This window comes from Aquila chrysaetos, chromosome 9, assembly GCF_900496995.4.
Source record: "Aquila chrysaetos chrysaetos chromosome 9, bAquChr1.4, whole genome shotgun sequence".
Classification (NCBI taxonomy): domain Eukaryota; kingdom Metazoa; phylum Chordata; class Aves; order Accipitriformes; family Accipitridae; genus Aquila; species Aquila chrysaetos.
This window is the reverse complement of record NC_044012.1, coordinates 27,157,864-27,170,465: the sequence shown is the minus strand read 5'-3', so window position 1 is coordinate 27,170,465 and position 12,602 is coordinate 27,157,864. Positions and strand designations below refer to the sequence as shown.

Sequence of the window (12,602 nt, the reverse complement as noted above, 5' to 3'; positions counted from 1 at the left end):
CGGGGCAGCGGCCGCTTGGGTCTTCGGAGGCGGCCCCGGCCGGTGCCGGCGCTGGTCGCGGGGGCAGGCGGAGCGGGGACGCAGCGCGTTGTCTAAGCGGGGCGACCGCCAGTGCCCACCTGCGCCTCCCGGGGACTCCCGGTACCGGGGGTGGGGGGGGTGAACGGCCCCGCCGCCCGTGAGGCTCCCCCGAGATCGCCGGCCCCGTTACCGTCGCGGGGGTAGGGCCGGGCCCCGGTTGGGCAAGACAGCGGGCGCGGGCGCGGCCCGCCCAGTGCTGGTGCCGCTCCTGGTCCTGCACCGGCGCCCCGGGCGTGGGCGGAACGGGAAGCCCGGGTGCCCTTAAAGGCGAGGCCTGCAGCGGGCCCGGTGCTGAGGGGGTGGCCTGGCAACAAGCGCGGCCAGGACCGGCTCGGGGTGCCAGTGTGACGGGAGGCTTTGACGGTGCCGCCGCCGCTGCTGCTGCTCACGGGCCCTGCACCCCGGGACCTGCCGGGGGACGTGGAGGGGCAATGGGGGCTGCTGGTGCCCTGGGCTGGCTGCTGCTGCTGCAGGCCGTGCACCGGGCCACAGGTGAGCACGGGGGCAGCGGGGTGGGGGTGTCTGGGGGGGCAGGGGCAGCGCAGGAGCTGGGGTGCCCCGGGAGGTGATGGGGTGTGGAGCATGGGGGCAGTGGGAGCACGCAGGGCGGGCAGGAGAGCTCTGGCAGGGATGCGTCCCTGAGCTGGCAGCTGCCCCTGCCCTGGCCGTACCCCCCAGGTGCCCGGCCCTGCAGCCCCAAGTACTTTGGCCGTGATGCCATGGTGTGTGTCTGCAACGCCACGTACTGTGACACGCTGGACCCCGTGGTCCTGCCGGCCCTGGGCACCTACGTCAAGTATGAAAGCAGCAAGGCTGGCAAGCGGCTGGAGCGCAGCGAGGGGAGCTTCCAGCGCAGCCTGCATGCCCCAGGTACCTGCTGCAGCTGGGCAGAGAGGGGCCGGACCCTGCCTGCAGCCCACCATCACACTAACTTCCCTCCCTGCAGATCTCGTCCTGGCTGTGGACACGACGCAGCGGTACCAGAAGGTGAAGGGTTTTGGTGGCTCCATTACTGACGCAGCTGCCATGAACATCTTTTCTCTGCCAGAAACAGCCCAGGATCACCTGCTGCGCTCGTACTTCTCTGAGGAAGGTGAGCACATTGGGGGAGGCAGGAGAGATGGTAACAGGGACCCTGCAGGCCGCTGCCTGGACACTGGCAGGGCTTGGAGACCTCCTGTCCCACTGCCCACCTCTGCCTGTCCTACCCCCCTGTGCCTGGCAGGGCTGGAGTACAACCTCGTCCGACTCCCTATGGCCAGCTGCGACTTCTCTCTCCATGCCTACACCTATGACGATGTTCCCTTTGACTATGAGCTCGCCCACTTCAGCCTGCGAGACGAGGACACAAAGCTGAAGGCGAGCGGTGGGAGGGAGCGGGGTAGGATGGGGGGTAGGGGGGGTGCAGGGGCTCAGCCCCTCTGCCCCCTCCTGCAGATCCCCCTCCTGCACCGAGCCTTGGCCATGAGCAAGCGGCCGCTGTCACTGTACGCCAGCCCCTGGACCTCCCCGACCTGGATGAAGACCAGTGAGTCCTTTGTGGGGAAGGGAACGCTGAAGGGGCAGGCAGGGGACAAGTACCACAAGACCTGGGCCAACTACTTTGTACGGTAAGGAATGCCTGGGGCAAGAGGTGCAGGGAGATACCCAGGGGATCCTCGGCAGTGGCTGAGACCCCATGGATCACCCCTCTCCCCTGTGCCCAGGTTCCTAGATGAATACGCCAAGCACAACCTCTCCTTCTGGGCAGTGACGGCGGAGAATGAGCCTTCAGCCGGGCTGATCAACAACTACCCCTTCCAGTGCCTGGGCTTCACAGCCGAGCAGCAGCGGGACTTCATCGCACGGGACCTGGGCCCTGTGCTAGCCAACAGCTCCCACCACCACATCCAGCTCATCATCCTGGATGACAACCGGCTCCACCTCCCGCACTGGGCCAAAGTGGTGAGTGCAGCGTGGGGTCCACCAGCGTGGCAAGTTGGGGCAAAGTCCCAGTCCCACTGGCGCAGCACATCCCTGCAGAGGGCTTGGCCCCTGCATCCCACAGCACGAGGGCTGGCTGGCTCTCTGCCCTCTGGGACCTGGTGGTGGCCAACTTTTTTTCCTGCCAGGTCCTGGAGGATGAAGAGGCAGCTCGCTATGTCCATGGCATCGGTATCCACTGGTACCTGGACTTCATTGGTCCCATACAGGACACGGTGGTGCCCACTCATGAGCTCTTCCCTGACTACTTCATCCTGGCCACAGAGGCATGCATCGGGGCCCATTTCTGGGAGAGGGATGTGATTCTGGGCTGCTGGGAGCGGGGGAACCAGTACAGCCACAGCATCCTGATGGTGAGGCCCCCGCATCATCCTGTGCAGTGGGCCCTGGAGAGAGCTGCTGGCACGCTTCCTCTCCCATCAGCACCCCACTCCTTGGGCAGACATCTGGGCTGTCCTATTGCAGAACCTGAACCACTTTGTGGCCGGCTGGACCGACTGGAACCTGGCCCTGGACCTGGAGGGGGGCCCCAACTGGGTCAAGAACTACGTAGACAGCCCCATCATTGTGGACACCAGTGAAGGCATCTTCTACAAGCAGCCCATGTTCTACCACCTGGGGCACTTCAGGTGGGTCGAGGCCCCCTGACACACTCTCAGCTGCCTGGGCTCCAGCTCCATGGTTGCAGTAGCAGCTTGTCAGGAGGGGAGCAGGGGAGGTTTGTTGGGAGAGGAGCTTTTCTGGGGTCTGACTCCCTTCCTGCGGTTGCCTCTTGCTCATGCCCTTGCAGTAAGTTCATCCCTGAGGGCTCCCAGCGTGTGGGGCTCATCGCCTCCAAAGAGTCCAAGAAGATGGACCTGGAGTACACGGCTTTCCTGCGCCCCGATGGTGCCGTGGTGGTGGTTGTTCTGAACCGGTGAGCAATGCAGCCCAACCCACGAGCATGGGACCTGTCCTGCTGAGCCTTGCGCACTGCTGGTGCTCGGGAGCTGCTGCAGGTCTGACCCTGCTGCTCCTTGCCCTCCAGGTCCCCACAGAACATCACCTTTGGGCTGGCTGATACGGTTGGCCTCATCGCAGCTGTGGCTCCGGCCAGCTCCATCCAGACCTACCTGTGGCAGCGGCAGTGACAGGGCTGGGACACCCATGGCTGGCCAAGGGCCAAACTGAGCCAGGCCAGGAGAGCAGCCCCACGATGCCCATGGGCTCGGGCCTGGGAGCGTGGAGGAGGCGGCTCACCACTGTCTGCACCACGACAGAGCCGAGCACTTGGGTGAGCTGGAGGAATGAGCTGGGCCAGGGAGCACCGTGTGCATGCAGGAGGGCCGGGAGCACCGGTGCCCTTGGGATGGAGATCGCACAGGCTGTGACTGCTGTTTTCTGCTGCTCTGACATTAAATGCTGATGCTGCCTCTATGTCTGCAGCTGGAAGAGAAATGTCCAGGTCCCTCCACTGCTCTTGGGTGCCACCTGGGCACAGAGCCCACGGGGGTCCCAAGAGCAGCCCAGAGCACCTGGGGTGGCTGCCGTCCCCACCTCAACCCCTGCTGCTCTCCCCCCCTGCAACTCACAGCAGGGCTTACCCTGCTGGGGAGGTGTTCCAGGCACCAGTCTGCTCCCAGTTCCAAGTATTGTGCTGCCTGGCAGAGGGGTGCGCTGAGCCCAGGTGCTCTCCTACTGCCTTCGCAGGCAGGTTTAGGAACTGGCAGCATTTACCCTCAACGCCGACGCTCTGTGTCCTGGAGCAGGAGTGGGGGTGAAGCACCTGGACACCTGCCTTGGTGGAAGCTGTGGGCAGGGACTGCAGCCAAGCTTCAGCTTTCTGTGCTTTTCCTGCCAAGCTAGAGCCACTCGCAGCCCAATGCTGGGCTGGGGGCCTGTGTGGATCACATCTCACCCGGTGCAGGGTGCTCCCTGAGGTCAGGGCTGGAGGCAGAACCAGCTCCAGGAGCATTGCAGCACAGTGGGTTCGGGGTAGGAGCTGGCTGTGGATGGAGTCAGGGCATCTGCAAGTTTCTCCTGGGGCTTTGCAGGGAAAGTTGCTGGCCAGGCTGCAGTGGCCCTGCCATGGGGTGTGCTGTCCCCTACAGGGATGGGGCACAGCAGTCCCTGCTGCAACAAGGAGGCTGTGAGGGTGCACCAGGGGCTCAGCACCTGCCACGGAGCTGGGGCAACTTGAGCAAAGCAGGCATGGGCTGGGAGTGGGCGCTGAGTGTGGGCACACCCAGGAAGGAGGGAGGGAGCTCGGAGGGTGTGCTGAGCAGAGGATTAGGGCAGGGAGGTCACAATTGCAGGTAGGGTGAGGAAGGGAGGCCAGGGCTGCTGGGCCAATCCAGGTCAGCCGGGTTGAGGCATGCGGGATGTGGCCCAGGGATGCTGTCAGCGATGCTGCGTGGGCTGGGCACAGCCCAGTGCCAGCTCCAGCAGTGCCCGGGGCGGTGGGTAAAGTGTGTGACAGGGTCACCCTAAGAAGCTGGCACATCCTGTGCCATGGTTCCACTGGGATGCTGCCCTGGGGCAGGAGCCCTGGGACTCCACAACACTGGGGGGGGGGGGTGTGCGAGTCCTGGGAAGAGCTGGCTGTGCAGAGGGGCAGGAGCATGCCACTCCTGCCTGGAGGCTGTTTGTGTTTGTCCACAAGAGGGAAATATTTCTCCAGGATCACAGCAACAGCAAGCCCCGCTCCCAGGATCCCGCTTCCAGTATGCCTGTGCCCGGGTGCAGGACTGCTCCTCCACCTGCTGCTTCTTCCCCAGGTTGTTACTCACCAGCTTCCTTTAATGTTTTACTGGCCCTGGTAATAAAAGCTGATGGTTGGATGCTGAATCATCCTGGGACATGTGCCCTTGTCCCTGTGCTCTGCTCGGCTCTGAAGGATCAACTAGCTCTGGATTAAATGAAGAGGGGGTGAATCCTTCAATGTCATTTTGGAGCGCGCACCAGCTGGTGGCTGCTGCAGCTGGGAGGATGGGACCCCCCACCAGCTTGCCTAGAACCAGTGGCCACCAGCAAGGGCTGGGTCTCCCCATGCTCAGGGCTGAGGTCTAGCTGACTGGCAGGACTCTGGAGCCTGAAGTGATGCTGCACTGAGGGTCTGCGTGCCTGGCTCCCGCTTTGGCACTGATGTTTTCGGAGTTGCATTCCCCATAAAGGCAGCTCAGTCCCAGCTCCATGTTCCCAGACTCCCATCCCCACTGGCCTGGCTAAGGGACAAAATTTACCCCCCCAGGTTCCTCAGCCCGCTGCGGGGCAGGTCTGCAAACAACGTGAGAAATGCCTGCGTGCTGGAAGCACCAGCAAGAAGTGGCTTTGAGAGGATTTGGTGGGGCTGCCCAGCATCTCCAGTGCCACCAGCTCTGTGCCAAGGCATTGCCCTTCCCCTGGGTCTCACTTTTCCTGCTCAGCAGGAAGTTCTTATCAGCTGGTGTTGATAGGGATGAGCTCCAGCAGCCTCCACAGTGTTTTTGCTCCCGGGAGCTGTGGCTGGGAAGGCAGCAGACAGAGCCGGATCCCGAAACAGAGAGGAAAAGGGTATACAGGGCACCCCAGGTGGCCAGCAGTGGGCCAGGAAGCAGGTGATCACTGTGGAGCAGCAGGAGCTGCCCTATTAACCCCTCCCCAAAGTTGGGGTTATTAGCCTGGGTGTAGCAGCCGGCTGGCAGGTTAGTCACAGCTGAAGGTGGAGGACCCATGGGGCAGAGGGATGGGGCCAGGAGCTTCCTTCCAGGGCTGCCGGTTTGCCCCTGAGTTGTGACCGGGGGCTGCCAGGCACCCCGTGGGGTGTGGGACTACAAGCAGGCAGTGCTGGAGGGTAGGAGGAACTTTGATGAATTGAATTGCCCCACAGCTGCATCTGATATGCCAGAAAAGGAGAAAATTAGTCATGAAGTGCTGCTCCACCCGGAGAGGGAGAGCTAATGGAGCAGTTTAACCCTGTGGAGGGAAACTCTGAGCCCTGGTGTTTGATGCTCTCAAGCAGGTGGAGCAGTGGCTGGGAGCTGGCCGCTCTCTGTCCCCCCGGGCCACCCCTGCAGAGAGATGCTGAGGGTATCCCCACAGTGATGGGTGTGTCCATGAGTGTCTATGGGAGTGGGCATGTCCTGGGTGATGTGACCAGGACCAGGCAGTGTCTGTGTGAGCTGGCCCAGTTCAGTCCTGGCTCTTTGGACTGGGAAGGTTGCTCTCAGAGGAGCAGGGAGCACTCCCGGTGTGATTTGTCACCAGGCTCAGAGGAGCAGAGCTCTGCTCCTGGCATAGCCGGTGTCGGGGCACTGGGCTCCCCTCTGTGGGTCTGGCTCAACACCACAGCCCTGGCTGCCATTGCCAGGGGCCAGAGTACAGCCCTGCCTTTGCAGTAGCTGGGGCACTTGCCAGCTTGCTGCTACTGCTGCTGCCTTCCATGGTGCGTGCTGAGGTGGGACGAGCAATGAAAAGGCTTGGGCAGGGCATGGCAGCGGTCCCAGCTCCTGTGTGGCCACACCTGGTGGGTCATTTTGCTGTGCCAGCTGTGCAGCCATGTTTGCCATCCTTGCCTGGGGGTCCTGGACCCTCCCCACACTGGGTGCATGGCCACAGCAGGGGGGGAATGGGGGAACTGGGGTGATGGGCAGGGGTAAATTGACTGAGGTGCTGTTAGAGCTCATTAGCAGGACAGCCTGCCCGTGGGCTCTGCTGTGCTTCCAGGGATTCATCCAGACCCTGCCTGACAAAAGAAAGAAATCAGCTCTTCCTTCAGGGCGTTGCAGTGGGTTGTCAGGACTGCCCCATGCTGTGCCTCCCTGTGCTGGTGGGGCCTTTTGTGTAGGCAGAGCTGCCAGCACAATGTCCCTGTCTGTCCTCTCTGGGGGCTGCTGCCCTTGCATGGCAGTGGAAGGTGAGGGAGACCTGGTGTTCTCCAGATCCCGGGGCAAGGAGACATATGAGGGTCTGCGTCCAAGACCAGTGGTAGGTATGGGCCGGGAGGAGAGCAAGGAGGAGTTGTGGGGGTGGCAGAGGGTGTGCTGCAGAGGGAGGTCTTGCAGCGGCTCCCCATAAAGGTGAGGTGGGGAGGCTGGAGGTGCCTGAGGAGGAGGAGGGCTGGCAGCAGTGCAGGTCAGGGAGCAGCTGGGACAGAGGCTGGTGAGCTGTGTGTTCCTGGGAGGGATGGACCCACCTCACCTTCCTGCAAGGCAAGGGTCTTTGTGGGTGGGAGGACAGAGCATGCAGCAGGAACTCCCCAGCAGCAGAAGAAAGAGCAGGGGCAGAGGAGACTGCAGATCCAGCCAGCGAGCACAGCCTGTCCCTTCATCCCTGCCTGCACCTGCCTTGGCTGAGGGTGCCCCTGCTTGCAGGCTCCGCTCCCCGGGACCCACTGGAGCCATGGGGGCTGTCAGTGTTCTGGGCTGGCTGCTACCGCTGCTGCTGCTGCTGCAGGTGGTGCCCCAGGCTGCAGGTGAGTGCAGGGACATCACAGGGCTGGCAATAGGACAGTGTGGCTTGGGTTCTGGGGTGACCTGGGACAGGGTCAGGAGCTCGGGGGCAGTGCAGGAGCTGGGGTGCCCCGGGAGGTGATGGGGTGTGGAGCATGGGGGCAGTGGGAGCACGCAGGGCGGGCAGGAGAGCTCTGGCAGGGACGTGTCCCTGAGCTGGCAGCTGCCCCTGCCCTGATTGTGCCCCCTAGGTGCCCGGCCCTGCAGCCCCAAGTACTTTGGCCGCGATGCCATGGTGTGTGTCTGCAACGCCACGTACTGTGACACGCTGGACCCCGTGGTCCTGCCGGCCCTGGGCACCTACGTCAAGTATGAAAGCAGCAAGGCTGGCAAGCGGCTGGAGCGCAGCGAGGGGAGCTTCCAGCGCAGCCTGCATGCCCCAGGTACCTGCTGCAGCTGGGCAGGTGGCGGGTGCCACCACAGGACCCCCAGGCACTGTAAACTGAGCTGAGGTCTCCCTCGTAGAGCTGCTGCTGACGCTCAACATCTCCACACTGTACCAGCACGTGAAAGGCTTCGGCGGGTCCCTCTCTGATGCTGCTGCCCTGAACATCCTGGGGCTGTCGCAGCCAGCCCAGGACAACCTGCTGCGCTCATACTTCTCTGAGAGTGGTGAGCAGTGAGGGTACTGGCAGCGTGGGGTGGCTCCTGGGGTCCCTGGAGGCAGCTGTGCCTGTCCCCACTGCAGGGACGCCCATCACCTGGGTGCCTGCTCTGGTACTGCTTGATGCCTTTCCTGCTCTGCAGGAATTGAGTACAACCTCATCCGGCTCCCCATGGCTTGCAGCGACTTCTCCATGCGCCCCTACAGCTACGACGACATCCCCCACGACTATGAGCTGAAGCACTTCAGACTGGCCGAGGAGGACATGAAGATGAAGGTGGGAGGCTGAAACCACTGCCATTGGCACCTTGTCCCCCTCTCCTGCCGGAGCTCCTAAGCGTGCCAGGACCCCGGTGACCAGGTGCTGCTGAGCCCCATGCACAGTGGCAGGGTGCGCGGGGACAGCCTGTGAGAGCTGGCACCTCCTCTGGGGCATGTCCTGGCACATCCTGGCTGGCACTGGCAGGGTGCAGAGCCAGGGCACCATGCCATGGGGTGGTGCTCACAGGCTGCCATTCCCTGTGGAGGTGCCTTGAGTGCTCCCCTTCCTCCTGCACTGGGCCATGTAGTTTTGGCAGGCTGCAGCTGGAGCTGAGCCAGACCCTCTGCCCCCTCCTGCAGATCCCCCTCCTGCACCGAGCCTCAGCCATGAGCAGGCGGCCGCTGTCACTGTATGCCAGCCCCTGGACCTCCCCAGCCTGGATGAAGAGTAACGGGGACATCCGTGGGAAGGGCACGCTGAAGGGGCAGGCAGGGGACAAGTACCACAAGACCTGGGCCAACTACTTCATCAAGTATCGTTCCCCAGGGCCGGGATGCTTGAGGACCACAGAGGGCTGGAGGGGACAGGGGAGCGGGTTAGGGTGGGCAGGTGTGGCTGATGCTGGCCCCCCTTCCATATGCTAGGTTCCTGGATGAATACGCCAAACACAACCTGACCTTCTGGGCAGTGACGGCACAGAACGAGCCCCTTGCAGCACTCCTCGCGCCCCCCCAGTTCCCCACCATCACCTTCACTGCTGCACAGCAGCGGGACTTCATCATCCGTGACCTGGGCCCTGCGCTGGCCCGCAGCCCCCACCGCACCCGGCTCATGATCCTGGACGACCAGCGCATCCACCTCCTGCGCTGGGCCAAAGCGGTGAAGAGCAAAGCCTGCCACCCTGTCTGGCTCCTTCTCCCTCCACTCCATGTCCCACCCAAGCCTTGGGTTTTAGCTGAAAATTAAGCCAGCAGCCACTCCGAGCCTTAGACAGAGCAGTAGGCAAACTGGGTCTGCCAGAGAAGGAGCTGAAGGTGGCTAATTCAGTAGCAACCGCCTCCACGTGTGCCTGGCTGAAGCAGGGATGGAAGGTGGCATCTGCATCCTGGATTCCTGCAGCATGGCATGGAGAGGTGCTGCTGGCATGCCAGCACCTTCTCCAGGCAGAATTTTGGCTGATTTGGCTTACCCTTCGCAATGCTGAAGAGCTGTTTGTGGGAATTACCTTAAACTAAAAGGAAAGAAAAGAAAACATGCTCCTGCCCCTGCCTCAAGCGAGGCTGGAGCTGCAGGGGAGGGCACAGCACATCCCTCCCTCACCTTGAACTGGCAGCAGCTGGGGACTAGGCAGGGCAGTGATGCAAGATCACTCAGGGGCGGGGTGCAGGATGCAGAGGACCAGGCAGCAGCAGGAGCCATGCAGGGGTTGAGGAGCCCACTGAGGGGCACGTCTGTCCCCACACACCCATTGCTCTGTACCCAGTGGGGTGCTGGAGCCACGTCGGGTTGTTGCTCGTGGCTTGCTGCATGGGGTGCAGGTGCTGAAGGGAGGTGGCTGCAAGCGCAGGAGCCTGCGGTCCTGCAGGAGGGGACAAGAGTGGGGGCAGGTGGCCCTAAAAGACCCTGCTGGCATGTGGGGTCTGTGCGTCCATCCCCATGGGGCTCAGGGCACTGGTGGCCCTGGTGCAAGGCATGTCCTCTTCTCCCCTCCAGGTCCTGGGCAATGCCACCGCTGCCCGCTATGTTGCTGGCGTGGGGGTTCACTGGTACCTGGATGGCCTCGTTCCAGCCAGCTGCAGCCTGGAGGCGACCCACAAGCTCTTCCCTGACCATTTTCTCCTCTACACGGAGGCCTGCAGTGGCTTCCTCACCATCTGGTTCTCTGTGTCCCTGGGCTGCTGGGAGCGAGGGGACCATTACAGCCACAGCATCCTGACGGTACGGCCCCCCGGCACTGCCTGCCTGGGGCTGGGGGCCTGGCTCAGCCCTGCTCAGCCCCTTCCCCATCTGCTCAGGTCCTGAACCACTTTGTGGCTGGCTGGACCGACTGGAACCTGGCCCTGGACCTAGAGGGGGGCCCCAACTGGGTCAAGAACTACGTGGACAGCCCCGTCATTGTGGACAGCAGCAAGGATGTCTTCTACAAGCAGCCCATGTTCTACCACCTGGGGCACTTCAGGTGGGGCAGGGGGGCTCAGGTGCTGCCACCAGCCTGAGACTGGGGGCATGATCCCTCTCCTGCTCCTCTCCCTGCAGCAAGTTCATCCCCGAGGGCTCGCAGCGTGTGGGGCTACACATCAGCCACCGATATCTCTCCTGTCAGCTGGAGCACGTGGCCATCCTGCGCCCCGACAGGGCTCTTGTCCTGGTGGTCCTTAACAGGTCAGCATGTCAGCCCGGGCGAGGGGATGCTCAGCCCCGGCCGTAACAACCTGCTCAGCCCCTCTTACCCCCCCAGGTTTGGCTGGGACGTGCCGTTCGGGATCCGAGACCCTGCCGTTGGTTTCATCAAGACTGTGGCTCCAGCCAACTCCATCCAGACCTACCTGTGGCGCCAGCAGTGATGGCCAGGGCAGTGCTGGGGATGGTGCCAAGTGGCTGGGGGTCTCCGTGTGTCAGGTCTTCCCCCACCCTTTCCAGCATTCTTCAATGGTGGAAGAGGGTGGTGACCTGCTGCTGGGGGTGCGAGAGGGACCAGGGGTCCTGCCCCCATGCGAGGGGCTGTGTGTGCTCCCAGCACTGGGGTCTCACCAGGGCTGCTGCTGCTGGTGCTTCTCAGCCTCCCCCTTCCCTCCCTGGCACCCCCCAGCCCCCTGAAAGCTCCTGCTGCTCTGCCTCCTGGACCACGCTTTCACACGTGGCTCCCTTGAAACCTTCGTGTGTGTCTCATGTGCCAAGTAAAGCCATGACGTGCTCCCTCCGGTATGCATCGTCCCGTCAGTGTTTCCTTTACGCTCTCGGAAATTGCTCGGTTTTCCTCAGAGAGGCGGCAAAGGGCGAGGGGTGCCCCCGGAGGGCTTCATCCCCATGGCCCGCGTGTGGCTGCCTTGTTTATCGCTGCAGCTGGAGCCTCAGCCGCCTGCCAGCTCTTGATTCGTTTCATATGTGCCATTGGTTTTCCCCAGCCTACTTTTTTTTTTTTAATCAAAATGTCCTGCTGCACTAGAGCAGACACTGTAGAAAAGGCTGAGTAAATTACATCAGCGTCCCCATCCACCAAATCTCGCAGACAAATTAAGTTGATGCCATCCCCTCCAGACCTCACACTGCTTGCTGCATCCAGCCACCCTCCACTGGTGTGGCCTCCGGACAGACTCCCCTCTATTCTGGCTGTGGCCAACATCGAGCTGGCAGCCCGCAATTACCTGGCCATCCTATTTGCTCTCTTTAAATACCAGTTACAGTATTTGCTTGCTCCAGCCTTTAGGAACGTTACCAGCATCTTTGAAGTCCTGGAATGAGAAAGCCAGAGCAGTCCTTGGCTACTTCCCCTTGTGCGTGAGCTGTGAAGTTGCTGATGTTGGGGAAAAAGGAAAAAAAAAAAAAAAAAAAAAGAGGTTTAACAACTGTTTTCTTGGAGTGTGGCATGAAGGTAGCACTGGGCTCCGTCTCAGCCCCATTCATGGAGCACATCTGCCTCTCCTGCGCTTTTATCAATGTTCCTGGGTAGCGCCAGCCCAAACAGCAGCTGGGCTGCCTGCACTTCTCAAAGTACATCAAAGCTCTGCCATGCAGGGAAGGCACATACGGAGCCCCTGCACCCCCAGATGTTCAGCAGTGCTCAGGGACGTGTGTGCAGGGAAATGCTTTGGAACAGCCCCTCCAGGTGGGCTCTGTGCTCCCTGGCCATCTGGAAACGCATCTGCCGCAGGGCTGTACCTTCCCTCCATGCCAAAAAGCTGACGGGGAAACTGAGGGACGCAACATCCTCAGTGGTGGGTGTGAGGGGCCAGGGTGAGGCTGGAGGAATCACCTCCATCGTCCCTGCTGGCCACAGCTGATGCTGGGGAGGTCCTTGCTCTGGCCGCAGCAGGAAGAGCGGTCCCCAGGTGAGGGGCTGCCTCCCTGGCCACCTGCATGAGCGACATCAGGGGGACTCCGGGGCCAGGGTGGGCAGATACTGCCTCTCCCGTAGCTCTGCCCCACTCCTGTTTCTCCTGATGGGCAGGTGCCTGCAATTAGGAAGGATCCCAAATTAGAAGGT

General features: G+C 62.2%; 1 protein-coding gene across 6 annotated transcripts; it reads left to right on the top strand.

The window, feature by feature from the left end:
• The first annotated feature begins 459 nt into the window (after positions 1-459).
• Positions 460-11,323, top strand: LOC115346293 (lysosomal acid glucosylceramidase-like). 6 transcript variants are annotated; one of them, XM_041126402.1, is made up of 11 exons: positions 7,001-7,012; positions 7,395-7,495; positions 7,724-7,915; positions 7,998-8,144; positions 8,280-8,413; positions 8,758-8,930; positions 9,043-9,277; positions 10,112-10,336; positions 10,414-10,577; positions 10,655-10,780; positions 10,857-11,323. In XM_041126402.1, exons 2-11 carry the CDS (start codon positions 7,423-7,425, stop codon positions 10,960-10,962), a joined length of 1,575 nt encoding a protein of 524 aa, XP_040982336.1. In that variant the 5' UTR covers positions 7,001-7,012; positions 7,395-7,422; the 3' UTR covers positions 10,963-11,323. The 6 variants fall into 6 exon arrangements, with proteins under 6 accessions (XP_029882033.1, XP_040982336.1, XP_029882032.1 ...); XM_030026172.2 differs by lacking the exon at positions 7,001-7,012 and adding an exon at positions 7,035-7,182; XM_030026173.1 differs by lacking the exons at positions 7,001-7,012; positions 7,395-7,495; positions 7,724-7,915; ... (6 more) ...; positions 10,655-10,780; positions 10,857-11,323 and adding exons at positions 460-573; positions 760-951; positions 1,028-1,174; ... (5 more) ...; positions 2,855-2,980; positions 3,092-3,480.
• Positions 11,324-12,602: the final 1,279 nt, after the last annotated feature.

Bases quoted from the DNA above. Each gene is read 5' to 3' on its own strand.
- LOC115346293 (XM_030026170.2), top strand. From the start codon at position 7,207: ATGGACCCACCTCACCTTCCTGCAAGGCAAGGGTCTTTGTGGGTGGGA. The intron at 8,931-9,042 runs GTATCGTTCCCC...TCCATATGCTAG, and splicing joins TGGGCCAACTACTTCATCAA to GTTCCTGGATGAATACGCCA. The intron at 10,781-10,856 runs GTCAGCATGTCA...TTACCCCCCCAG, and splicing joins GTCCTGGTGGTCCTTAACAG to GTTTGGCTGGGACGTGCCGT.